At 32.1% G+C, this 27,277-nt stretch overlaps 2 protein-coding genes across 8 annotated transcripts; one reads left to right on the forward strand and one right to left on the reverse strand.

Moving 5' to 3' along the window:
• Positions 1-175: 175 nt before the first annotated feature.
• LOC123713491 (protein FRA10AC1 homolog) lies at positions 176-6,386 on the forward strand. Of its 2 annotated transcripts, XM_045667181.1 has the most exons (5): positions 176-291; positions 2,885-3,169; positions 4,744-4,903; positions 5,498-5,725; positions 6,274-6,386. In XM_045667181.1, exons 2-5 carry the CDS (start codon positions 2,897-2,899, stop codon positions 6,342-6,344), a joined length of 732 nt encoding a protein of 243 aa, XP_045523137.1. In that variant the 5' UTR covers positions 176-291; positions 2,885-2,896; the 3' UTR covers positions 6,345-6,386. The 2 variants fall into 2 exon arrangements, with proteins under 2 accessions (XP_045523137.1, XP_045523136.1); XM_045667180.1 differs by lacking the exons at positions 2,885-3,169; positions 4,744-4,903; positions 5,498-5,725; positions 6,274-6,386 and adding an exon at positions 370-2,776.
• LOC123713490 (cytosolic purine 5'-nucleotidase) lies at positions 6,386-26,993 on the reverse strand. 6 transcript variants are annotated; one of them, XM_045667174.1, is made up of 14 exons: positions 26,862-26,993; positions 26,392-26,591; positions 22,168-22,241; positions 21,963-22,080; positions 21,182-21,277; positions 20,906-21,052; positions 20,307-20,583; positions 18,023-18,197; positions 13,993-14,215; positions 13,462-13,609; positions 12,186-12,340; positions 9,937-10,033; positions 8,952-9,065; positions 6,386-7,971 (listed from the first exon to the last, which is right to left on the reverse strand). In XM_045667174.1, the coding sequence occupies exons 2-13, from the start codon at positions 26,559-26,561 to the stop codon at positions 8,958-8,960; spliced, it is 1,788 nt and encodes a 595-aa protein (XP_045523130.1). In that variant the 5' UTR covers positions 26,562-26,591; positions 26,862-26,993; the 3' UTR covers positions 6,386-7,971; positions 8,952-8,957. The 6 variants fall into 6 exon arrangements, with proteins under 6 accessions (XP_045523130.1, XP_045523135.1, XP_045523133.1 ...); XM_045667179.1 differs by lacking the exons at positions 26,392-26,591; positions 26,862-26,993 and adding exons at positions 23,460-23,609; positions 24,508-25,050; XM_045667177.1 differs by lacking the exons at positions 26,392-26,591; positions 26,862-26,993 and adding exons at positions 23,460-23,688; positions 24,508-25,050.
• Positions 26,994-27,277: the final 284 nt, after the last annotated feature.

A 27,277-nucleotide genomic window follows, 5' to 3' on the forward strand; every position in this document is an offset into this window, starting at 1 on the left:
GAAGGAAGGTAGTGCATGTTTAAGAACCTTTATATTACACGCATAAAGGTACTGTAGAACCCGTAGAGTAGATCATGATCTAAGTATACAAGTATTCTGTGCATGGACTATGTGACTTACGTCTTCTTGATAGTTGATCTGTGTCTCTTAGCTAATTGATTCTGTGGTAGTATTTTATGGCATCAAAGGCCAAAGCAGTTAAGTGCAGTGTAAACTGTGTAGCATAATATTTTTAGATGTAGAAAGTTGGTGTCAGCTGCTTATTATTTTTCAAAATCGTGCACGTAACAGGTAAATATGTCAGGGTACCTAATTAGATTTTAACTAAGTAAGATTTCATTGTAGTAATCCGAATATACTCATTTGTAGGTTAGAATAGTACGATTTAATATGCAGAACAACCCCCAGGAGCTTTCATGGCAGGCGATTCAGGCTATTGTCGGGGTTAAACTTCCGCCTAATGTGTTGCGATTCGACGACATTGAATTTCATTTAATAAACTCAAGATTAGGTGACGAAGATTCGGATTCTGATGTTGAAATTATCGAAAATGATTGGGAGTCGGACAATAACGTATCGTCAAAGCCCGAGCATTCGGACAACGAGAAACCTTCACCTGAGAGAGGGCAGAGTGAGTCACCTATTCTACATCTTGTAGAACCTGATAATAACAATTCAGGAAAAGATTTATTAGACTATAGAAACTATCTAGCCAAAATGGATACCAAAGATATTGAAATCGATCAAACTATTCTCAATCAAAGCGACGACGCCGACAGCTCAAATGGGAATGTCATGTCCATTGAAAATTATTTAGAAGTAACTTTGTCTACAGACTCGGAGGCTAGTCATACTTGTAGCCAGTGTAACCAAATATTTTCCAGTGAACAATTGTTGTCATCACATAATTGCAATGCTAAACCCACCGAAGAGAAAAAATATCCATGTCATGTTTGTTCAGAAAAGTTCCCTAGCTATTGGGAACTTAGAAAACACATTAACAGTCATTTTCCAGGAATGTTGGATTCTAAATCAAGCTTTTGTCACTTGTGTCAGAAAGACTATACAAAAACAGGATTCATGAACCATTTGAGAAAGCATACTGGAGAGCGCCCATTTGTATGTGAGTTGTGTCATAAAGCATTCTCCCAGTCAAGTTCACTCTCTATACATATGAAGTTTCACCTCAATGTGCGCAAACATGCATGCACTGTCTGTGAAAAGAAGTTTGTTACCAAAAGTGAGCTGTCACGTCACATGACTGTTCACACCAAACAAAAGTCATATTACTGTGGTGTCTGTGATAAAGCATTCACTCGTTCTGATAATATGAAAAAACATGAGAAAACACATGGATAATAATGAGCATCAACTATAAAATTCTTTGAGGAAAAAATTAGCTGTGCTTATGTTTATATCAAATTTATGATGCCTTTTCTAATGAAGCTTAGATTCTCCCATTGCCAAAAATTTAGTCATAATTAATATTTATAGAATATTATGTTTTATACCAAATTGAAAAAATTCTTTCTAGTTCATATTATAATTAGTCATTATGGTGTGTTATTGTGAGTGATTCTACTCTTATAGTGTGCTGCTGTATTTGCTTTTGAGTTAGGTTTTATTTATAAATTTAGTTATTTTTGCATGTTCAGTAAACCTAGTAAGTAGTTATAAAACCTTTGCAGGTGCTGTATTGTAAAATGTCACACATATCTCGACCCAATGTTGCCTTTTTAGATATGATAAAGTGATATTTATGTGGATATAGGTCAAACGTCCAAAGATTCAGATAGCCAAGCTGTAATGTTTGTATAAGAGATAGGAGAAATATTAATACATTTGGGGCCTTCTATAAAACTTGTCACAAATTGTTCCTGCTTCTAATTGAAAGCTTTAACAACTCAATATATTTTTGTATATCTTTAAAGCATTTTTGTGCTAGTGAAGTGTACACATTGCCAAAATTTAGATAAGATAAAATATTATTCTTAATATACTGTGCTGTAACCAAAGCAATAACTAACTAATGTGCCTATTTCTATATATTTACTTTAAGTAATATACCAAATACATAATATATTTTAGATATTAAAAGTTTAATAAAGTAAATATTATCATATATTTATGCCAAATGGAAGTCAATTACACTTTTTAACTGTAATTAGATAATAGGGCACTTTGAAGTTTTTCCTGTTGACATGGTCTCAAACTGTAAATTTAGCATGAAATTAATTTAGATTTAAAATGCTATTTATTAATGAACTTAAATTTGCATCACAAATTATTGTTTAATTATACATGTTTCTGATTCTATAGTTTTATATTTTTCCATGTATAGAATGACATCAATTAGGTATTGACTTAGTAAATTGTTGTAATCCCAAAGATTGGCTAAACACCAAAGTTATTTAAATTTAAGTCATTCTATGTGCCACTTCATTTAATTTTACTTGGTTGTTAATACCAATAACATTATATCTATTTTATTGACAACATTTTGTATTTAGGTGTAGACAATAATTGCATATTATTTATTATACATTTAATTTTAGGGGTTTATATGCATGACTTGTTCATAGTTTTAAGGTTGAGCCAAATGGAAAAGAACACAAAAATCTACAAGACTGACAATAATATTCAGAGTAGATATTAACTTCTGCACAAAACACTATTTATTGATGCCTTCTTACTGCGATATTTATATAAAGTGCACCTTGTTATAAAACTCATCATGACAATTAGAATAAGATCCGTTTAATATAATATATAAATAATTTTTATGAAAATTGTAATAATTACTGATTTTATTAAAGAGTTGTTTGTTGCAAGTCATGTTTTATTTTGTTTCCAAATTAAAATAGTCATTTTCCCTTTGTTCTAGGTTGTCATTGCGATGTCGGCAAGGTTACGTAATCTTAATCCATATGAATTACATAAGTACTTGGTTAATGTGTATTGTTTAAATACAAAGGGCTCTACGGGACTTCTTATACGTGACACATCTAAGGATAGAACAGATCTTGATGTTATAAGAGAAAACCACAAGTTTCTTTGGGAAGATGACGATGTGGCCGACACATGGGAGAAGCAGTTAGCTAAAAAATATTATGATAAACTCTTTAAAGAGTATTGTATATGTGATTTAAGCAGATATAAAGAGAATAAAGTAAGTCCTTTGAACAATGCGTATATACAGAATTTAAACTAATAATAATAACGGAGAGGCATTATGAGATAAAATAAACGTTGAGATACTTAGTTTCCCCTAACCGTTAACATAAAATGGGGCTCTGCCCCTCTGAATTTGAATGGCCTTTTTTTGCCCGAGAGACCTTCCTTTGTATAATGCGTAACAAGCCAGGGAGAGCACAATAGCGGTACTGCCTTTCTGTAGGCTAAATATAGCGCGTACGGTATTAACCCGCAGATACAGTAGCGCACATCTGCTCACCATTTCTTATATTCGACATTGAATATCAAGGCGCAAGCTGCCTAACAAATTAACGAATAAATTATCGCTAATAAAAGGCCTCCCATGAGATTTGGAATGAAGCATTCGCTAGTAATTACGAGGTCTAAGTCGGTGTAATTAGAGAAAAATAACTTTTATGCAATAGGTCTATCTTTTAAATTAAGTATTATTCTCACAATTAATGTTAGTTACCTTAACCCTGGAGCATGGGCTTCATGGGACAAACAGATTAATTTTCTTTATACAATTAGAAGAAAATATTTATCGGTTGCCAGCGATTGAACCTAGGCTTAACGTGTTACACGCAGTGGGTAAAGCAAGCTGAGCTGACTTACGACTGCTAATTAACTTAATTTGTTTCCAAAAGCAGGATATGATCGTTTATTTTCACATTTCGTGTTAAAAATATTTTTCTTTATTTATTTCTAATTTATTGTTTATCGTTAAATATTTTTAATTAGGTAATATTATTTACATTTTACTTTAATTATAATATTATTTACATTTTACTTGGTGATAAGTGACTGTCTAATTGCCTATTTGCACTAACTTCGTACTCATCAATAAAATGACTGCTGAAATAAAAACAAGATGTTTTGTAAACAATACAACGAAAACGCATACACATTAGTTAACTAACTTGTTATCATACTGATTTAAATTATTATTATAATAGGAGTGCAATGCAGCGGTCTTAACGCTTTCGAGCGATATCTTCCATGCATCTTATTTATTCAGACTGACTTTCTCTATCCTTAACATGAAACACGCTCCTTGATGCATCACGTGGCTTCAGTGATATGCTTCTTTTAGCTAACAGTATGTTATTTATAAAAACAATCATAATATATAGGCTTTTCTTCTAGGAGGCATTGCGTCTCCTCACTATGCCGTTTATAAAATAAAATTATACACAAAAATGTAATTATAGGAGTCAAGTGACAGACGAATATTTATAAACAAAAGTAAGACACCAATCAAGTAAATAGTCGAACTGTAGTCGTAGGTACTCCGTTGAGAGTTTAGTCATACTATAACACAAGCGCTATATAATTTACAATATTACGCTTATCTTTCTCAAACAAACATTCTTATTAAAAAAACTCGCAACGTATATAAAGTCAAATTTACAAGATTATTTATATAAATCGACTTCTTTCGTTTTTTTGCAATGTATATAATTAGGAAGCTTTATTTAAATGTGTGGTGCTTGCGTAAACCGAAGATATATTGCGAATTTTTCTTCGAAGATATCGGTTTGCGTTTAGGTAGCTCTGAGGTGGCGCATCGAAAAAGAAGTTGTTCTTGGGAAGGGACAATTTCACTGCGGCTCTAAGGGGTGTAACAGCGATCAAGGGCTAAAATCGTGGGAAGTTAATTTTGCTTACCGGGAAGGTGACGAAAAGAAGAATGCACTTGTTAAAGTTCGTGAGTATTTCCTAATACATTATTGTTCTACATTGGGTCATTATCTACTAGGTACTTATTAGATATGTAAGTTTTCGTAATTGTTTCATCTAATTAACACCAATCTATGTTATGAATTGTATTTTATAAGGTAGTGCAATTTGTTCGCTAAAATAATTAGTCGTTAGTAGTCAAAAGTTTGACGTTTAAAAAGCATCACAATGTTATGTCATATAAATAATTAAAAATAATGTTGAGATTAAATTTATTATTGTATAACCATTTGTCGAAACAAGTTTGACAGTTAAATTTCAGATCTACCTGGCCACATACCAATTCTGGTTCTTTCGTTCAGTCTTCTATTCCAATGTTACAGTTAATAGGCCATATTACGAAGCAATACGATTTAAAAGGAATATAAACTTATTAGCATCTCAACTGGACCGTTTTAATAAGTGCCTCATGGTAGGCACCCAGTACATTTACGTTTTTCTTGTGGAGCCCTATTTAATAATCCGATAGCTTTATCTTTTTAATGTTATAGTATCTACTTACATGTACGTAGAAAAACTTACATATTATATTAAATGAAAATGTATATTTTTATAAATTCAGGTCTTTGTCCAGAATGCTCAGAAAAAATAAACTACCGATCTAAAAAGCGGGAGATTAAAAGGTTAAAGAAAAGTGATAAAAGGATTAAGATTAAAAGGATAAAGAAGAAACGTGGTAAAGAATCAGATGAGGAAGATGTACCCCAAATTGAACCTGAAGAAATATCTGAGGAGCCATCGATATCAGCCCAAGCGGTTAACGATGATGGAAACTCTTTGTGGAAAAAAGGTGCTCAATATATTATATGATATACTTTTTAGATTCGACGTTGCCAAGTAGAAGTGTATGAAGTGCGGCGCCCGCCTCTTAGGCACATTCTATAACGTTAATCAAACTTAAACTTAGTTCCACGGTCTGTCGAACCATTTTTCTGTAGGAAAGATTGACTTACAGTTCTCAAGACAAGATTGTAACTTAAATTAGATTATGAATTTTAGATACCTAGTTTGAAGTAGCGGCTCGCTGGTTTCAATGTAGCCGTAGTAGTGTAGCGTATTATCGAGGGTCCGGACTAAGTGAGTCATAGTGGTCCAATCCACCTCAGAATAATCCCTATGCCTGATGGACTGAGGCCCCAATGAATTTGCATTTGAGACAATATAATATTATCAAATCGTAGATTACAGTAAAATTATATGAAAACTTAGCCAAGTTTAATATTTATATATTAACATTAATTACATATGATCGGATATAGTTATTAAAACTAAAGATGTATTTTGTCACTTTATGAACGTCAACTTCGTCGTCATTTTTAATGCTTAATATTGTTATAGGTGTTCAAGAAACAGAAGAAAAATCTCGCGAAGAAGAGTTTGAAAACTACTTGGAAGAATTACTGCTATAATATTATATAGTATATAGGGGTTATAAATAAAATACACAATGTATGATTCATTCTATTTATTGTGTTCAATTTTACTCTGGTAATTTAAAAATATATTAAAATCACTAGTAATAATCACATACTTGTAATCAATAGTTAGGGACAATACTCGTATCTAATCACAAATAACAATTAATATGTGCAGCTCAGTCAATTTTAAGTGGAGTCTAGACTGGCTAGAACAAAATAACTTTATAGAAACAAACATTTTTTATCATCGAATAAAATACCAAAATTGACACAACAGTCTTTCCTAGAGAATGATATTTTGATTCAAAAATAGAACATAAAGATTCAAGTTGTATTGGGTTTGACACCCGAGGCGGCCTTAGTCCTTTCTATTTATAAACTAGAGATCGCAAGCATTACACATGGAAAATGTATTGCCATTATAGTCATGTCTTTGATTTAAATCATATGTTGTACGTGTTTGACTGTTATCTTTAGATTATTCTTTTCATTTAGTGTTTATTTGAGGTTCCTTTGACACTCGCAAAAATTTGAAAGTTAGAAAGAAAATCGTTGGAAATATTGAAATTAGAATGTCAAAATACTTTTTTCTTTTTAATTTAGACTCCACTTTACACTTAGTGTCACCTATAGCTACATTTTAACTCTACCTTATAACAATTATTATCAGAGATTAATCATGTGCGTACAGTAATTGAAGAATTCCCTTTTCAAATCCGTAAGAACTCAAAGAGCATGACGTAGTCTGTCTCTATCTTTTACTAGGTATTATATAGAGAGAAACAACATCGAGCCGCTGAATTTTGATTAATTTTTATGCAGTATGTGACTATATATACTGATAACTGTATATTGAAAATTATAATATATAGCTTTATAATTATATATATTTTAATATTGTAATAAATTGACATACGAACTTACCTTAAAAAATATACCAATTGTGAATATTTCACAACAAAAAATAAAATTTATTATAAACATAAATCTTACAAAACACAACATACAATGACTTATAAATTCCACTAGAAACGCATTATTAAATTTCAAGATTGTGCTTCACGGATAAATTTGCAACTGTTACACAAACTTCTTGTTTGTAAACCTAATTGTAAAAGTAGAATAAATAAGCCATTGTCCAACAAAACATACTAGAACTAATTGTTAAAAGCCAAAAAATGCTGCCACGCTTTTTTTAAATCTTGACCAGCCGAAAATGTCCGCTATAGTGAGGGAATTGGGAACCTGGCAAATGACGACTTTTGTAAACAATGAGGACGCTCGAAGGTCTTAACCATGAACCTTGTTTGCGCCAATCTAGCGCATAAAATTATTCATATGAAAACAAAGCTCACTTTGAAAAAACGTTAATTATTATTAAAGCGCATAAAAAAATCAAGAAAAAAGGGCCTAAACGTTTGGTTATAATAATAAACATTTTGACACTAAAAATCATCCATCATTATCCTTGGACATCCTTGGACAAATGGATGTCTAATATGGTTAATATATTTTTTTTATACATTAAACATTTGGTTTTAACATAAAGTTTAAAGGGAAAAAATTATATTCATAACGTAAACCAGGCCAGTGTATCTGCATCGGTTGTCTATTGTACCTATAACAATACATACGAATTAAATAAATAGTTATTCTAATTATTTCCACGGCTTACCTTAAATTAAACGTAAGTTAATTCGTACAGTTACGAAAAGCGTGGAAGGACCAACACAAGGGATGGAATGATATTCAAGATGGGATATTTATGGCGGCGCGTGGTGCGCATTGAACTCGAAGCGGATGAAGAACTTGTGTATGATATTATATCTTTAGAATAAGACTTAGTACTGTTAATATTTTATTGAATATAAACAAGTGAGGCCGTAAATTAAACATTGCAAACAGTACAAATAAAGCTTCATTCGCAGACATTGTTGTTTAATTTGGACTCAAGTGGTACCGCTTTAGTTAGTCTGTGCGTAAAGTGAACTGTCGTGGATTTGTTTTTATTATAATGACAACACCGTTACGTCATTACAGTTGGACAATAAATTTTGATACTTATTATGAGAAAAAAATCGTGAATTGACGCTAAGCCCTTCCTTATCGCAGACTACCATGGCTTTTTAAAATTAAATAGAAACATCGTAACCAAGCAAAAACAAATTTCAGTTGAAGGTTTATAATTAAGCAACACAATAAAAAAGTATACATAGAGTCTATGCATAGATAGATGTTATGTTATGTTAATCTATGATATGTATACATACATAGATGTTATGTTAATCTATAATATTAATACATAGATAGATGTTATGTTAATCTATGATATATATACATAGATAGATGTTATGCTATGTTAATCTATGATAGGTATACATACATAGATGTTATGTTTCGTTAATCCCATGTCCAATTTTTACAGATATGATGGCAAAAACTGACCGTTTAACTTCTTTTTTGTATCTTACATAATCATTTTAAATTATAACTCTTAAGTATGTTTTATAATTACATACGTGAAAGACTATAAAGAGTAATATTAAAAAACCTTGAAACACAATAGGCCAATTGAATTATAATACAGTTTAAAAATACCTTGTTTTATTTGTGTGACCCCTTAGAAACATCTTCATCGTCAGAGCAATCTTCGTCGTGTGTGTGAGTCAGTTGCCGGGGCGTCTCTGGACGGACATGAGGTACTGTAGAGTTCTAGAAAAAATATATTTATATGGAGTTAGACACAGAATTCCAAGGAACTGATCTTACATATCTAATATGAATACTTTGATAGCGCGATTCAGAGTATGACGTCATATTATTTTCTGCCTTGATTCAATTTGATACTACGTGTTTGCGTGTTGTTTCCACAGTAATGTAAAAGCATACTCCTATTTTCACCGCGGTTAATGCGTTAGGTTAAACGTTTGTTTTACTTAATTATTTATATTTTACTATCAACATTAATTTAAGATGTGATAAGGAGCGTGAAGTGGTGTCAGGGAGTTTATTGGCAGTTCTTGTCTACCCCCCTAATTTGAATAAATGGCAGTCAATGGAAATTTAGAATCATTTTTTTCCGTGAATCATTTGTGTACATTAATAAATGATATTTTCATTTCGATTGTATCCACATATTGTAGATATCGGTAATATCAATATACGAGGTTTAATATAAGAACTTTAGTTGTTCCTATTTTATTTGTAGGTACTATTAGAAATTACAATAACAAAAAAAATCTGTAGTGCTAAATCTTTTTTAGGTGTGGGCCTTAAGAGTAGTACCTATGATATATATCTATGATCTTTCTATGTGCGCATTTACCAGGAAAATCGCGAGGAAACCTGGCATGCCATAGACCCAAAAACTCGACTGTCTGTGTTAGGCACAGAAGGTTATATATAGGATAGCTTATATATATATAGGATAGCCTACTTGCCTATTAAAAATGGTAAAGAAACAGATATAGAAATCTGAGGCCCAGACCTAAATAGGTTGTAGCACCATTGGTACATACATAATGTAAAAAATACACGATTTAGTCCCACAAGTTAACGTTACTAATCATTAATTATCTTATACCTTGCTGTCCGAGTCCTGTGATCCAGCAGCTTCATCAGAGGAAATCTCGGCCACGCAGGTAGCGCTGAGAGCGCGTTGGGCGTACGTTTGTCGCGATCTGTGGATAAATATTAACGAATTTCAAAGTCAAATTCAAAAATAATTTATACATATAGGTAACACAATGTACACTGTAAAAGTCAATAAAAAAGAAATATACTTTTATATGTACAATGTAAAAGTCAATAAAAAAAATATAATTTAAATGCTTCTAATTTTACATTAACTGCTAATTCTCAAATCAAGGGCGTAAAACGGAAGAGAAGAACTGGCAATAAACTCTCCGCCACAAACCATGTTCCACATGACATCAGCAGGAGGCATGGTGAAATGGGAGCACGCACTTACATTCTCTTTATAACACGCAAATTCACTTCCTTTGGAATGAGTTTATTTTATCTCGTCTCTATTCATTTTAATAATAATATTTTTTTAAATAATAATAAGAAAAATTAATTTTCTTTTAAACACTTGTTGCCCAATGCTTATATAAAACGTATTTAACGACGTTGGGCATACAAAAGTGTTCGCTCGCCTTAATCTAAAAATACCCAAGGCGAAAATATAAATTCTCTTCCCTAAAATATAGTTATAATTTGTTGTACTTTTTATAGCATAAAATTTAACTATGAAATGAACAGTTTGTTAGTAAAAAGGCTAGGTTTGTTCAATATCGATATATATAAAAATGTATCCCTATTTCCCTCCCTACGCCTTTCACGCGTGATGCCTTGACCGTGTTTTGTATTGTCAGGTTATTATGAAAGAAAACATTTAGAAAATTGCGCGACAATTTAGAGAAATTAAGAATGCTTAACCACCATATTAAGTAATCATGACTTTTTTAATTCAAACTTTTGAAGAGGATGAAAAGAAAAATGAATATCGTTAGAAAAAATGCTTCAATCTGAGTTATATTTGATAAAATACGTATAAAATAATTATTACAGTCACTAATTGTTTGTAGCATTTATCTTGAAAAATTTAAAACTTAATTTTTTTTTAATTAGATTTTCACATGGTCAGATATATGTCGGAATACCAACAAAACTATTTATATACGCGCCAGAAAATCAAACAAAGAATGTTGTATTACATAAAGAATTTTTAGATAATTATACCAATTTGAAATCAATATTCATAGTTAAGACAGGATAAAAAAACAAACAAAAACAAGTTTAATCCTCACGATCATTGCTCTATATTGTTTAAATATTATTCTTATTAAGTTTTAGTTGTATTTGTTGTTACCTACTTTATCTAACATTGAGATGGAACTTAACGAATGATAATGTAACGAGTGAAGTGGAGGCGAGCACAGATAAGAAAAATCAATTGTTTGTGATATCAACCTAGTAATATATGATTATAATAATGGTGACAAATACAGAATAATAAAAACGCTTTGGGTAAGAGATTTCCTTTCATTTCCTTGATCATGTTTTGACTCCGGCCATAGCAAGAGTGTACTATAGATTATATATAAGTCAAGATTTAAAAAAACTAAATATACAATTTTTTAATTCTGTTAAGAACACAATTTCAATAAACCGCCAAAATGCTCTAGACAAGATGGCGTCACACCATTCCTTATGACGTTTCATGTCTGTAAACACGTAAACAAACTTCAATGTTTTTGTGTTAATTGTCATTCTTAAGTTACATATTTTTTATTTCGATCAAACTCAACCTCGGTCAAAATTAAACTTAAAGATAGCATGACGATTGGATAAACGTAGATATATTATTTACAGGCATGTTACGTCATCGTAGATTCGACTAATGAGACCGTTTTGTGTTATCAGACTAAAGTATGAAAACAATATTCTTAATTATAGATTTCAATAACACTTTATTTTTCATACTGTTAAATCGCCGATTCGTTCGATAAATGTTCATACTTTCGTTTAGTGCAAAGAAAGTTCACAAAACGCATTTTGTTATATAACAGAGGGCAAAATGGCAAATGGCTCATCTGATGTTAACAGATACTGCCGCCCATGAACACTCACCGCCAGAAGGCTCGCGAGTGCATTGTACGCTCTTGTAGCGAAGAACCTTAAGTGGAATTAGTATTCCATACAAAAATAAAAATTGTTTCCGATTTTGATAACTATACAATTCTACTTATTAGTGCTAAAAACTCGGGGTTAAAGACTATTTATTTTAATATTTATTAATTTACTTTTAAGTAACTAATAATAACATACCTGTCAATAGTGGGCGTATCAACTGTGAATCGTTGTTCGTGTGCGACCGTAGACTCGTGGGGCATGAGCATAGCCGGGGCACGGAACATGTAGCAGAAGGGATAGTACATCAGGTTAAGGAATGATGCTGCATACAAGTCTGCGTACCTCACCACCTGGAATAGTAATATAGGACTGGTAATTTATATACATATATATATATATTAATCTTCTGTTTTCAGCAACACTCTATACATAATCATTCATAAAAACAATATTCAATAACTTATATCCCACGTGTGTCAGATGACATAAAACTATCTCAAATATTTAAAATAAACGAAATCTCTATAGATTTCGTAAAAATATTCAATATACGTTCAAGTATTACCTACTACTGATTTTCTTACTTGGTGATTACGTCAACAATAATTATTTACTTTTTTACACATATTACCCACACATTGACTATTCTTGAAACGAAATGCATTTTCGAGGATTCCTACAAAAAAATAAATATATTTATGTACTTATATTGTAAAGAGCTTTGCTCACTTTTGTTGATAAGAGGAAGGGGTGGGGGGGATACATTGCTGTAAATCTGCTTAATACTTGAACGGCCCTATGTAGGGTGTAACGAACTCTACCACATAGAATGTCTTCTAAATTATGAGGGTACTCACAAAGTAATAATTCATAGTTTAGTGTCACTAAACAATGCTCTATTATCGTGTGTCCACCGATTGTTACCATGGTTATGGTTCGTTAAAAACGGTAACTATGATGACAAATGTACAGTCCATGTTTTATATTGTTATTGTGTTCTATTACAATTATCTGATTATATTTTATTTAGGGTTTTTAAATGTACATGCTTTCTGATGAATTATTATAACACATACACACACAGTTAACAGAATAATAAACAAAAATAGGGACGAAGATAATAAATATCTTTTTTTGAAGGAACGTTCTTTTTTAACAATAATTCAGACAACAAAAATTACAGAAGTGTTGCCCACCGGTATCTCAGTCTAGATTGAAGAAAAAGTCTTCTTAAGAAAAGAAAAATGATTTAGGAGTTTTTATAATAGATAATAGTTTACTTGATATACAATTCTTAATTTATTTTGTCATTCTAACATGTTTTATTTTTGATGAACTATTGCTTATTAAATTGTGCGTGTAGACATTAAAATATCTTTGAATGTCAATATTCTATAGCCTCAAATATACTGTACCTAGGTAGGTAAAAGGTAAACACATTATAAATAAGAGATTTCGTATAATGTCATACCTGTGACGAGAAGAAAGTCTGTCTGGACCCGGAGCGGAAGAGCGACCCGAGCATACCATAAGCAAGATCCATCTTGTGTGTGACGTCACGAATGGCCGCACGCAATTTGGATATATCCGGCTTCTCTTTTGTACTCGAATCGAGATCTCTGTAAAGAAATTATATTTTATTGAATAAAGAACTACAATTCCACAAACTATACGTCGTAAATAATCTTTTGAGGTCTGCGCCTCAGATTTCTGTATCTGTTTCATGATCCAAATGATCATTAATCATTAATCTAATAGGTAGGTGATCAGCTGTCTGTGCCTGACGCACGCTGTCAACTTTTTGACAGCGTGCGTCCAAGCCAAAACGGGCTCACGCTTCGAGCGAATGTTAAATGCGCACATAGAAAGAAAGTCCATTGGTGCACAGCCGGGGATCGAACCTACGACCCCCAATATTGCTTAAGATAATTGCGTAACAAAAACATTGTTCATCCGCTTTTAGTTAAACCTAAACGTTAGTAAGGTCTACAAAATAACTCACTTGTACATATCTCCGAGTTGTATATCCAAATTTTGGAGTTGAGCAAACAATTGGCACTTGTCTGTCCATACATGAAGCTCTTGGACCAACTCTGGAACTATGAGGAATGTACGCCATCCACCAATCTTCTTGGACTTCAAGATGTCTCCGAATATGTGGTCACCGATGTACAATACGTCTTTGCCCTTGGCGCTAATCAGTTCAGTGAATACGTCACAGGATCCTGTGGATTTAGACATAAATGTTCAGACTAAATATCGCATAAAATGGCAAAAAAATAATTCTAGTAGATTTTATTTTGAAATTTTAATTTGCGCATCGACGGGACAGACATTACGAACCTAAGCTACAAGGTCTTTTAGCGATTTTAACTAGGGGAGTCATGGTTCGCTTGACTTTAAATATCTACGAAAATTCATAGTGTTTTTTGTACTAAGAATATTGAAGCGACGTTGCCGCACTTACCAGGTTAGTACTAAGAATTTGCTTGAACGTAGTTTTTAATTTAGCGCGCTTTACTTATTAATAATTATAACTGCCACTATGTGTGCGTGTACATATTTGCGTGTTTAACGCTCGTTAGGTGTCGGTAATAACTTCAATACCGATATGAGGTTCAAGGGCAAACGCACACTTAATACATTTCAAGTATTTCTTTGCCGTATGAAAAATATTAAAATTACATTATGATCCTATTATATTTTTTTGTCTTCTTCACATTTCTTGTCTCCTATAGGGTTGCCTGGGACCCAACACCGACCTAGTTTTATACAGTACATGATAATTGATTGCTTTAAGAATCCTAGGGTTATAAGACGAGGAGTAGATAGGAGAAAATCTGCCCATCTCCTACCTCCTATGTAGTGTATACTGCACCGGAGGTTTTGCGCGTAGTTAAAGAAAAGAGGCTGCGTTAGAATGGGAGACCGACCCCGGAGCCTCTTCAACGCGGCTTTGCCGGTTGCGTACCCGAGGTGGATTAGTAGGTATTGCTCACCAAGTCTTTGAATAGTTCAAATTCTGGAGTAGATAGAGTACCACATACCGGTGCTACTTCCGGGGGCGTATCCCCCACGTACATGCCTTTCCACCTCAGATATAAAAAGATCGCTTGGATCGCTCATTGTTCAATTTTTGCACGTGAGAAAATAATAAATAAAAAAATATCTAATGCGAGAATATGTATACGTTCCGAATACAAAACTACATGTCGTCGCCTTAGTTAATAGTAGTTGCATTTAACGAACTTATATACGGACTTTTTTATGTAATAGAAGGCAAACTGGCAGGAGGCTCACCTGATGTTAAGTGATAGCGCCGCCGCCACGCACACTCCCATTACCAGAAGGCTCGCGAGTGCGTTGCCGGCCTTTCAAGAATTGGTATGCTCTTTCTTGGAGGACCCTAAGTCGAATTGGTTCGGAATTACTTCAGTGGGCAGCTGTGTTCACATAGGGGTGGTGCGCGGAAAAAACTGCCATAGAAAACTCTGTTCGTCGTTATATACGGTCTTATTAATGAGCGTTAAAGATAATGCCGTGTCTGTTACAATGGTAGCGCTGTTTCCAAACTGCGCACACAAAAAAAGAGAACCAATTTCGAGAAAGAGTGGTATAATTAGCAATCGGTAAACACGTTTATTCTGACCCATATTACTGATTATAATATGCTGATATATAAGCTATAAATAAGCCTGAGATTACAAGATAAACTTAATTAATTATCACTTATTTCTAATAAAACGTATGTGCGTGGTACTCGCAGTGGAACACGATGTGTCCTTTTCTCAGTTTAAATATCATTTCACAAAACAACGAACTGTTTACTCGGAGATACCTTCGAATTGAGCGCACCGTGATGAGTGTTCACGAAAGTAGTTACTTTAAAGTAAAACAAAAACATTCAAGGCGTTTAACATAACGAACACTATTTGAACAAATGAAGATCACATTCAGTCTAGTTCGTTAGTAGTTTGTAGTTTCATATCTTTTTCATCTCGTCAGCAACAAGAGTGATGAAAGCTTTGGCATTAACTTACGCCTGATCATGTAACCTTTTGTATACCAAAGTCTCAAGTGATAACGGATCACTGTCACAAACTATATTGTCTAGGATTCTTGCAGCCCGATTATAACGTGGACTTTAATAGTAGATAGTAACAACGTTATTTTCATTAAAAATTAATTATCACAATTGATGCCGAGTTAGACATGAGATAACATTCCATAGTAACCAATAAGATAAGATAATTTATGACGCAGTAGCCAAGGCAAATTATAAACTAACTCTATAAAAAAGACACACAAACACAAACAGATAAAAATAATGTTTTATGTATCCTGCATTCGTAACTACTCCACAGATTGTAATAAAACTTTAGCGTTTATAAATAACTTGATAAACGGAATTGACAAGCTGAAATTGGTAAACATATTATTTCTGAGTCCATGACACGATGTGCGACGTACGCCTTTAGGAACTAGAATTTTATTCGTTAACCAAATTGTTTGAAATACGTAAGTTTCATTATGAACGCAAATAAGCAATAAACCTGGTCTTGTACCAAGTTGAAACCATAATTGTTTTTATGCGGCGGGATTAATTTTTTTGGTCAATTCATGAATATCTTTGAATAGCAACAAGGACTCTCAGGTCAATGTTGGGTGATACCGTATCATTGATTTTCACTTCGATAAGGATAATATATGATTCGAATTCTTTTAATTTTATTGCTAGATATGCAATTTCCATTCTATTATATTTTGTACTAGGTGAGTACTGTATGATTCATCACTGCCACGGTAACAATGAGAAGCGAAAGCGGTCGCAAAGTGACACGTGTGAGAAATCGAAAGAACTATGTATAAAGAAATAGTGTACAAAGGCCGGGCTAGTTATACAGATTTTTATAGAACCTATACATTGTTATTTTTAATTCTGTTAAGGTATTTCAACAAATGCAATTAAATATTTATTTTTATTTGACACTACAAAAACAATACTAATTACGGCTACTAAATAAGGTCGTTTGTGCTCGATAGTTTCTAACATAAATTTACCCACAGGCCACGTAATTTTCACACTAGATAATAAAATACTAACCTAAATAATACAAGTTTTATAACCGAAATGGGCATTGACTGCTTTGTTGAGCTACATGTATTTAAAGATAAAATATACTTATAAGGAATCTTGTGCTAAGTTCAATGTGTCAGGCTTATATACCACCACACAGAGACGACAATTATATTTAAGTATGCTCTACGTTTCCATCCGCATTAAATCAGTCGTAGAAGGATGTTCTACATGCCTTTTGCTTCGGTAAATAGACTTATCGGCAAATATAATATTTTTTGTTGAAATTATATAGCTGAAATTTTAGTAGACATTGAAGTCTTCTATAAATCATCATATGTACATATAGTACATGCTTTAATTGGTATTTTTCACAAATTGGGTGTCACTATCGTAATTTCATACATATGCTATAAAAAATAACGTACGATTCTAATTGCGAAAAAGTCTATTACTACTGCGCAGAGACAGAAATATAGAAACATAAATAAATTATGTACTAAAGTTTACCTGACCCAAACAAAAGATCCCTACTAAAAGATTAAGCGTATGCAATTTGCATAACATTTCTTTAAAAAGCTTGTTTTCTGTTCCAAAAATTATAAGATGGAAATTCTTATTAGGCGTTTGGTTCCTTTGTAATTTTCCATGCAAATATTTTAAGCTAACGATTATTGAAAACAATGAAATGACTCACCGTCTAATTAAAGACGCAAATACGACTTCAAACAACCAATTATAGACAAGCAACATAACGCCATTAAAATAATTAAATATTTCTTACGCATGTAAAAAAAATGCCTAAAGCTAACATTACGAATAATAATACTTTATAAATACACCTCATATCACAAACTTAAAATTATTTAGGCACATGACTGAGGCTGGGTGAACGTTGTTAATAATTCTTTTAGATTATATTTACACCTAAATATGTATGTTTTCAAGAAATTACCTCCAGAATACACAAGACCCTCATGCAGAGGTCCAACATGGTGTCCCATTTTGAGTGCCCCCGTACGTGTGTCCACTTGCCGAAGAGTTGTGCCCTCGCCGAAGAATAGGGGCTTCTTAGCATCTACCACGATCCAGTCAAAGTAGGTCCTCCAATTCCTGTGAGGATCGCCGGGCTGTGAAATATTTTTAATAGGTATATAAAAAGACAATCATGTCTTTGATCGTGAAGACTTCTTTTGTTTTTACAATTTCCTTTGATATTATTATCACCGGATGTCCTTAATTGTATATTGTTGTTATTTTTGTGCATATAAATTTACGATAAATTTATTATTCGAAAGTGACATAAGTTAATCATCAGTATTCAACTTTCTACTGTTATAACTATTGTATTCGCTAGGTATTTTCCAACTGATATATTATTATTGCTCACTTAACTAAATTTTCATTAAAATTTATCGCTTTGTGTTTAAAACGTGATAAAAATTATATTATAAAATGTTTAATCCATTGATCGAACATCGGAATATGTAACATTGGAAAGAATTTTAATGAATTTGCTAATTACAATGAACTATTAGATATTACTCTTTACCCGGAATTGATGATTGTATAGAATACACATTCTCACATCGAAGTAGTAAAAAATAGATAAATTTAAAACTATATTTTTGACTTCTTACACGACTGGTTTAGAGCTATTAATAAATCCGGCAATTGGTGACTGAAAACATAAACATATATGATATAATGGTATAACAAAAAATATGATATGCCAAGATCGTAACAAAAACAAGACAAATAAATCAAGTATACATATCACTTGGTTGAATACAAAAAATTATGACATGTCAGGGTCGTAATACATATGAAACTATATCGAATAATTGTATAGAAAATAATAATATTTGACAACGCTCGTTACTACTAATTAAACTTTATAAAAAACGTGATATAATTAGAATAATTAAAATGTGACGTTGATTTAAAAGTTCACATTTTAATATTATTATTTTTTTTCATTTATAATTCGCACTTGTTCAAAGGATTTCCAACAATTATTATTTTAACACTACATTGTTGCTTGACAAAAATACTAGTTCATCTAAATTTTAGGCTCCATAACAAGCGTACAACTACTTAAAAGACGATGCAGCACTGGCATAGACAACTGTACATAAAGCGGTGTCACACATATCTTCATGCCTTTATGAAAAATAGATTTGCCAATAGTTTTTTTACACAATCAACTTGCCTTAAACATTTGTTTGCCTTGGAGACGTGTGTTATTACATATTTACCGCAGATATTTATTAGAGATGTTTATTTTCAAACCGCAAACGATTCTATTGCATTGTAATTAAAGTTATATAATTATATCACAACGCAAAATAGTTAAGTACTTTGTCCTTATCGATGGACGTCGTCAAGTAAATTATACTTTAAACCTTCTTAATACACTGAAATATACAATGAAATTTATGAAATTCAATTGAGGGGTAAAATTACTAGAATATACGATTTTATGAACAGGAACATTTATTTTCAGATAAGTAATAACAATTTGGATCTTTTAGTTTTGGTTTTTTTTTTGTTCAATGTATACTTGGAATCTTCGAAAACCCATAGTCAAACCCAACCCCAGAGTTTCTGGATTATGATTCAAAAATTAAATTACATTGGTAATTCAGCTTGTGATTATTAATCAATAATTCGTCACTATATGTTAATACACAATAATGTTATATCAGCCAAAATATTATTATTGACACGTTATCTGAAGATTAAATATAGCTCAACCTCAAATATTTCAATAGTCACTAATAAAAAAAATATTATTTCGATATTATTTTCCTTAATTAGAACCTTAAACCTTAGTTTGTATCGAACTGTTGCTTTACAAGACTTGGTGAGGGAGGAAAATCGCGCAAGTAGAGATTTAGTACACAAGGTCTTTTGCGCATATAAAGATTGTATGTTACGTGCCGGAAAGTTTAACAAGATACTTAAATTGACTCTGTGTATTGTAGAACTATTAATTAATTATTTACTTATACATAATTATAGACATACGATATGTAATGGAAACATGCTTAGTTTTTCGTCCACCAAGTCGTCGTACTAATACAATTTCAATATTCTATTCAATCTATAATTCTAATCAATTTCAATAGACTAAATCCGCAAATTCGGGGATTTCATTCCCAGCGAAACAATTGTAGAAATGCGTTTTCCGCCTACACCTTCATATCAGAACTGCTGTTTAATTAAAATTTACTCACCTTAGCGCCATGAGGGAAATCGAACAAATAGTTCATGATTTTGTCTGTAAAGTTGTAGTCACTGTTCGTCAGAATGAATAATTTCGCACCGCTGTCTCTTATCCTTGAAAGGAAAGTTGGGAGCCTCTTGTCTTTCTTCAAATACAGATCTAGATTTTCTATGGTTTTCTTCTTCAAGTCCCCATGAATGTGAACATAGTCTACCGCATTTCTAACGTCTTGAAATATCGATTTGAACGACATAGCTAAATCTCCGCATCGTACTCCAGTTTTTTCCCTAAAATTAATGGAAACATTTACGATTATCCATTTTAGTCGACGAAAAAATTCTAGTCACTAATAATTATAACACTTTCTAAAATATTTACAAGTCACTTCCAACGATAAAGATAGCTTTATATGTGTTACGTGTTGATACGTATACGTGTTAATAAATTAAAAACAGAATTTTGACCTTGACGTCATTCCCAAAATCGCGCTGTCCAAATGTCTCAACCCTGGGGCCTTCGAGTCAGTCAGTGCTTAAACTGCTCGGAGATCCTCCGGGTTAAGTTAGGTTTAATACACATCAAAAAAAGTAAATAAAAATACCTAAATACCTTGCGTACTGAGGTGAGTTTGTGAAGAAGTCAATCAGACAAGCAATCAGATATGTTTCCGGCAAATTGAATAACGTGTTTAGCACATACACTCTTGACTCGTCCAATGTTAAAAACTTATTTGGGTACAATTCGTATACTTGTGAACTGAAAAAAAAATAATAACTTTAAAGAATCTTTTACTATTTATTTTGAAGTCTAGTTTTTATTTATAGATGTCTTCAAAATCAAGAAATATTAGACCTGTCTGGCATAAAAACATATACAAATACTTACTGTTTCAAAAATTCAAATCCGTGCACGCATACAAGAATGTTGCCGTACGCGTCGACTTTTAACAAATTTCCATACAAGGTATCAAACCACAAACCTCTGAAAAACATATAATATTACAATCACCTTAATACGAAATCTTAAATTTTTAAATGAATCATCATCAAATTTATGTAAGAAAAATATTAGCGTACATGAAAGCGTCAATGATTTATTGCATCCCTGGGGTGTAATAAAAAGCAAGGGAAATCTGGTGAAAGGCTGGACAATTAAACGGATAGTGCGTCTACAGGGAAGCCTTTCTCGAAGGACAACTGACGAGAGGCCGATTGGAAAACAGATGTTGCGTAGTAATAAAAATCTAAATTAAAACTGTTTGAAAAACTAAGGCTTCGTTTATTCATGGCCCCAGTTACGGAACATTATACGAAATGTATGACTTTTCAATAGACATAAAAATTATATCGTTTAAGCCTCAGTGTGTATATTGCAAAAAAAAAATGAAATATCAGAATTGTATTTATGTTTCGAGTGACCAGATTCATAGCGTATGATTAACCTATGCGTCAAATATTTTACAGTAGTATTACATCATTTACTATTTCGAGTAGATCTTTCGTCGATAACACCATTTTTCCACTTAAAATAAACTAGCTAAGTAAATTGTTTCTCGAAAAAATTGTGCATTGTGGCTCGAAGTTTGCGATTCCTAATTAAAACATCGAAAATTTTATTCATTACACCATAATGATAAATGTTAATCTATGAAAAAACACTAACTTACCTAACAGGAAACGAGGGGTCATATTCAAATTCCAAAATTTCCTGCGGATATCCCTTATGTACTAGCCTTTCTTTGGTAAGATTGAATCCTAATGTCTCATACTGCGGCGATTTATACTCTGCAAACAATTACTGATATGTAACAAAACAAACACCGCGACACTTCAATAACTCAGTACATGTTTTTTTATAAATAAATCACTCACCAGCCAGAGTGTAATCCATATCAAAGCCATAAAATTTTACATTTTCTAAATGGAGAGATCTGTTCACAAAGATCCTGCAACAAATATTCGTATTAGCATTGCTTCGAATCCCATTGCCATATTCATGTAGGTATAATTTGGAAATCTAGGACAGAAAGACTAACACGTTCGAGGGAAGTGAATTCATATTATTCCTATTTACAGTCGACACATGACGCATTAGGTCCACTGTATTTCATATAGTTCAGTTAGTTTACTCAACAAATAATCTTTCTTATTAATAAAATAATTTTCGCATATCAGCAAGTCAATGAATACAAAAGACAATAATCCAGGTAAAATGACTTTTCAAATATGGTAACTATATTTCATTAATTTTTAACGAAAAATTATATAAACTAATTACAAAGTTTAAGTTTTCAATGCTTGAAGCATGCAAACATTAATTACGGCCATTAATGATGTATATTTCGGGCAAAGGACTACTATTTACCTAATTTTGCCTTAGGCAAACAGGAAAACTAACATTCAAATATTCCATAAATATTACAACAGACCTCATTAGACTAGCAAAGATAAGAGATATTATGCAAGAGAAATCTAAGGCCGAAATTTATTCAACATCTCAATAATATATTCAAAGCGGTAGGCGTAACAACTATGTATTCATAATTTGAATATTGTAACAGATTTCTACACTCTCACTGACTAAAACCTAGATGTGACTTACGAAACGTGTTGTTTTCGTTCTATTTAGGAAAACAAATAAATTACAGTGTCCTCTAACAGATGCAAAGTTATTCTTGAAATAACATTTATTACCAATGTCAACAATATTGCTGTGCAGGACAGGTGATAGCACAGATATAAATTGCATTGTCGTCACTGGGTGCGTTGGGCCGATTAATAATGGGATAGACACTACCGACAGCTAAACACAAATTTGTGCCACGATGACCTTTTTGCCAAATATTATTAGATTCAATGCCAATTAATTGCAGATGATATTTATTTCCAGAGTTTCCAGTGATCTCGAAATAGTTAATCCATTCAGCGAATAAGTAGCTGAATCTTGTTTATATTATGCTCAATATCACACGCAAAGCATTTCGGATGTTGACGTTAAAATAATTTTATAAACAAAGATAACGACCGAGTATTAAAGAATACCACGAACTACGAAGTATCAAACGAAATCATACGTCTGTTGGTGACAAAATTGTTAAGATTGATGAAGAGTTTGGTTAAAATACGTTAATATCCTTAGTTATAGGAAATATTGTAAAACTCACTCGTTAGGAGCCGCAGTATATCTATCTCCTTTTCCGTAAGAAGAGCCATTACTCATACCGGGAATATCTGACGTTCCATTTGCCATCACTTGATACCTCATGGCATTACAATTTATTTTTAACTCACTTGCACTTTCGTTCTTAAATAACCTTGTGTTCAATATTAGTAAACAAAAGAAGTATTTTATAATTCAACTGTTGCAGTTTAGTTCAAACTGTGTTTGTGTTACTTGAAATTCAAATACAGGAAGTATTTGACTGAATATCCTTGACAGCAACAAGGTTAAGAGAATAATGATCCCTGCGAAGACTCATACATCAAATGTGTGAATAAGTTTACTGCAAGAACAATGGTTGGTTGGACGCTACAAAAGACTAGTTCAAATATTACAACCATTAGGATACTAATTTGGAAACTTTATTATTATATCGTTTATAAATAGTTGGTCTTTTAAACGTACTACTTTATTTAAACCCTACGGATGAATAATTTAATTTCTGAGGACGGGGGCAGGACGCAGTCTGGGGGAGCGATGAGAAACAAATCAATATAATTTCGCCAGACATTTTATCATCTATGTGCCGTATAGTGTTTAAAGAGCTTATCGCGAAGTTAATAATCAAGGTAATACAAAATTTTGTGGCTTTTCTTAAACACTCCCATGTAGTCAAATTGTAGTACACTCGCATAGAATTTTCTACGCTTAAGAGATATACATACATATCTAGTCGTAGCTATTTAAATTTTCTATTAAAATATGTTTCTATAAAAGTGGTCAACAAAATGAATCTTGTCAAAAAATTATATATTAATTTATAACGCTTGAAAATTACAAAGATAAATATAGCAGGAATAATAATTTCATGAATAATACACAATAGAAAGGTAAACCTGATAGCTGTCAAGGATATGAAATAGCACCAAAACTCATTGCACCATTCAAATTTCACATAAACAAATAAACGGTATAACGATGATGTACATGTATGTAAATTATGTCACGGTCACAGTTAGAACTTATAACTATGCGAAAACCTGTTTGCATACGATTATTATATTACGTGATAAGACGCGCTTGTCATACAATTCGACGTTGTCAAACGGCAAAGTATCCGCGATTACTGAGCAGTGAGCACGAACTACGAAGTACGAACACCATTCACATAGCTAACGAGGCCTTTATAACCTCCCCCGCGACCGCTCCAACTCCAGCTGATTCATACAATCAATCACAATACCAAAATTCAAATGACAAATTGCCGTTATTAAGACAAGGTTAAAGGATTAAATCAGAATCTGACATTTCTTCAACACTGACTGTAATAATGGCTGCATTGAACAATTTTAATTGAATTTGTAGAAAATACATCTTTATCAAACTTTTACAATATACGTTTTTGAAATTCCAGTTTTATCACGTATTTTTATGTCTAGTTTTTAAGATAACTAATGGCTGGAAACAATGACGCACAGGCGATAGTGACTGAAGTCAATATTGTTATTGACCTTATTGTGTAGAATTCTGATGAAAGAGTTTTCAATACGGGCTAACCCGATGCAAATACAAATTCACAATAGCAATCAAACCTACATTAACTATTTTATTACTTTTGATGTGAATTTTAAGCAATTGGTACTTCAATTTCATCACATTTTCTTCCCAGTTTACTACTATTACGATATACTTTAAAATAATGAGTTTAATAAACATAAAATAGTAGTTTATGTACATAAAAAAAATTGATGTCAAAATATAAATTAATGTAATAATACATATCTTTATAGTAGATATTTTTTACCTGATATTGTAGATAACTTTCTAATGAGTTCTGAAAACATTTGCGTCATAAACTTACCTATGTTCCAAGTGCCTTCGATCAAGCCACGTACTGTGCATTATTGGAATAATTTCTGAATATTTTCCTGACTCAAACTCCCTTCGCGATAGAGGTTTGTCAACACCGGCAATTGATTTATCAGGTATTTCTACGGTTTCATCTCCAAGAATTGCCACAACTGGCCTCCGTTTTGAAGAAGAATTGGCGCGTGCGCGAATCTCTTGCGGACTTACGGACGGCGAAAGTGGATAGGCTACTTCAAACGCGTCGGGCATTTTATTTAAATTAAAACAAAGTACGACAGCTCACTTCCAAGTATATCAGAGAACTATTGATATCCACGTCAAAAAGGCACAAATAGATCGTAACAAACTGACCCCACATTGTGATAAAACTGTTATCAGGTCAAATGTGATAAATATAATGATGTAAATTCACAAACTATGCTATCATTTTCTTCATTAAGTAATTTTCATATAGCCTGAACTGTGTTGGCCCAGTGGCTTGAACGTGCGCCACTCAAACCAGTGGACTTGCGTTCAAAGCACGGCTGAGCATCAATAGACTGTTCATCCTATTTGCGCAATAAACTCTCCCTTGTATGAACAAACAAAATGAGAAAACCTGGATTCCTTAAACCAAATCAACGGCATGCGTCAGGCACCCTCTGTGCTTACTTGTATATATGTATTTAAAAAAAATATTTTCCTATGTTATATGACAAAGAAAAAGTTGTGTTATAAGTAAGTTTACATGATTAGAATTTATAGAAACTTTGACATTCTCCTAATATTTTATGTCATTACACTATTTTTGTTAAATATTTTTCTATAGTTTTTATTATTCAATTCTGTATTAATTAAAATGTATATACAGAACTTTCTTAAGATTTTATGAAGTCAGTCAAAAGTTATGTGAACTGGATAATGTCTGATTTATATAAAGATAATTTAGCACATCTCAATCAAATAAATTAATTATTAGTATTTAGCATTAAACTAATTAATTTTAGCACTAACATTACTACGACAATATGAAGAAACATTTGGCATATATTGAGATTATAAATTGATAATTACTAAAGTTGTCATACCTGTGTTCAGCTCTTCTATAATATTTCTTGGATAAAATATTATCTTGAGCCAAGCATTCCTTCTTTTTGCAAACATTTATTTCGGCCATAGTTAATGTTAAAATGCAAGTCTTTGGTCTGTACCTTTGGTTTTTTATCAATGTACACATAAAATTAAGTGTTGTCTGCATACAAATTTATTGTCTTCTAGATTGCATGACCTACAACAAAAATAAAAGGTTTCATAAGTCTTACTCTTACCCATAAAAATTACATTAAGAATTACAATGCTATTATAATTTTAAAATAATCTCTGTAAAATCAAAAACAACACACACACAATATGTTAAAGGAATTATAATTTCTTATCGTCTATTATTATTTTATTTGAATACGTTAAGATTCTGCGGTAAGATTTAAATAGGCGTAGTTATTATATATATGACAAATGTGATTATTAAAAACTTTCCTATTGTTACAATTAAACTCACCCTTAAATAGAGAACAATGTAAATATTAATCAATATGTTAATGTAAATCCACAGCACGCATCAAATCACAATTTACGATTGCTAATAATTTAAATTATTTATTTATATGTAGACAGCAGATGACAAATTACAAGCACAGACTCTTAATTAAAGAGTAGATAACTTTTAGTCAACGCGCCTATTAAAGATTTATGACGGTCGTTTTTTATAAAAAAATGAGTTTAGTTTAGTTTTTTATCAACACAAACATGTATAATATGTATAACATTGTATGTTTGATGTCATTTTGGTCAATTTGTTGTTGATTTTAGCATGTATAAAATAAAACTATTTTGAAGAATGTTTCAAAACAAACGACTGCTTCTCTTTTTACGTAACGAGTTCTCTACTATGAATTTCTTGTTAAGAAATTCTTC

The sequence above is a fragment of the Pieris brassicae genome, chromosome 8 (assembly GCF_905147105.1).
Source record: "Pieris brassicae chromosome 8, ilPieBrab1.1, whole genome shotgun sequence".
In the NCBI taxonomy this organism is placed as follows: domain Eukaryota; kingdom Metazoa; phylum Arthropoda; class Insecta; order Lepidoptera; family Pieridae; genus Pieris; species Pieris brassicae.

What these genes read in the sequence shown, in the direction of transcription:
- LOC123713491 (XM_045667180.1), top strand. Translation starts at nt 391, where the DNA reads ATGCAGAACAACCCCCAGGAGCTTTCATGGCAGGCGATTCAGGCTATT.
- LOC123713490 (XM_045667173.1), bottom strand. Translation starts at nt 25,573, where the DNA reads ATGCCCGACGCGTTTGAAGTAGCCTATCCACTTTCGCCGTCCGTAAGT. An exon ending in CGAAGGCACTTGGAACATAG is followed by an intron (nt 22,242 to 25,316) that starts GTAAGTTTATGA and finishes TATTTGTTGCAG; the next exon opens with GATCTTTGTGAACAGATCTC. An exon ending in CAACTCGGAGATATGTACAA is followed by an intron (nt 13,610 to 13,992) that starts GTGAGTTATTTT and finishes ATTTCTTTACAG; the next exon opens with AGATCTCGATTCGAGTACAA.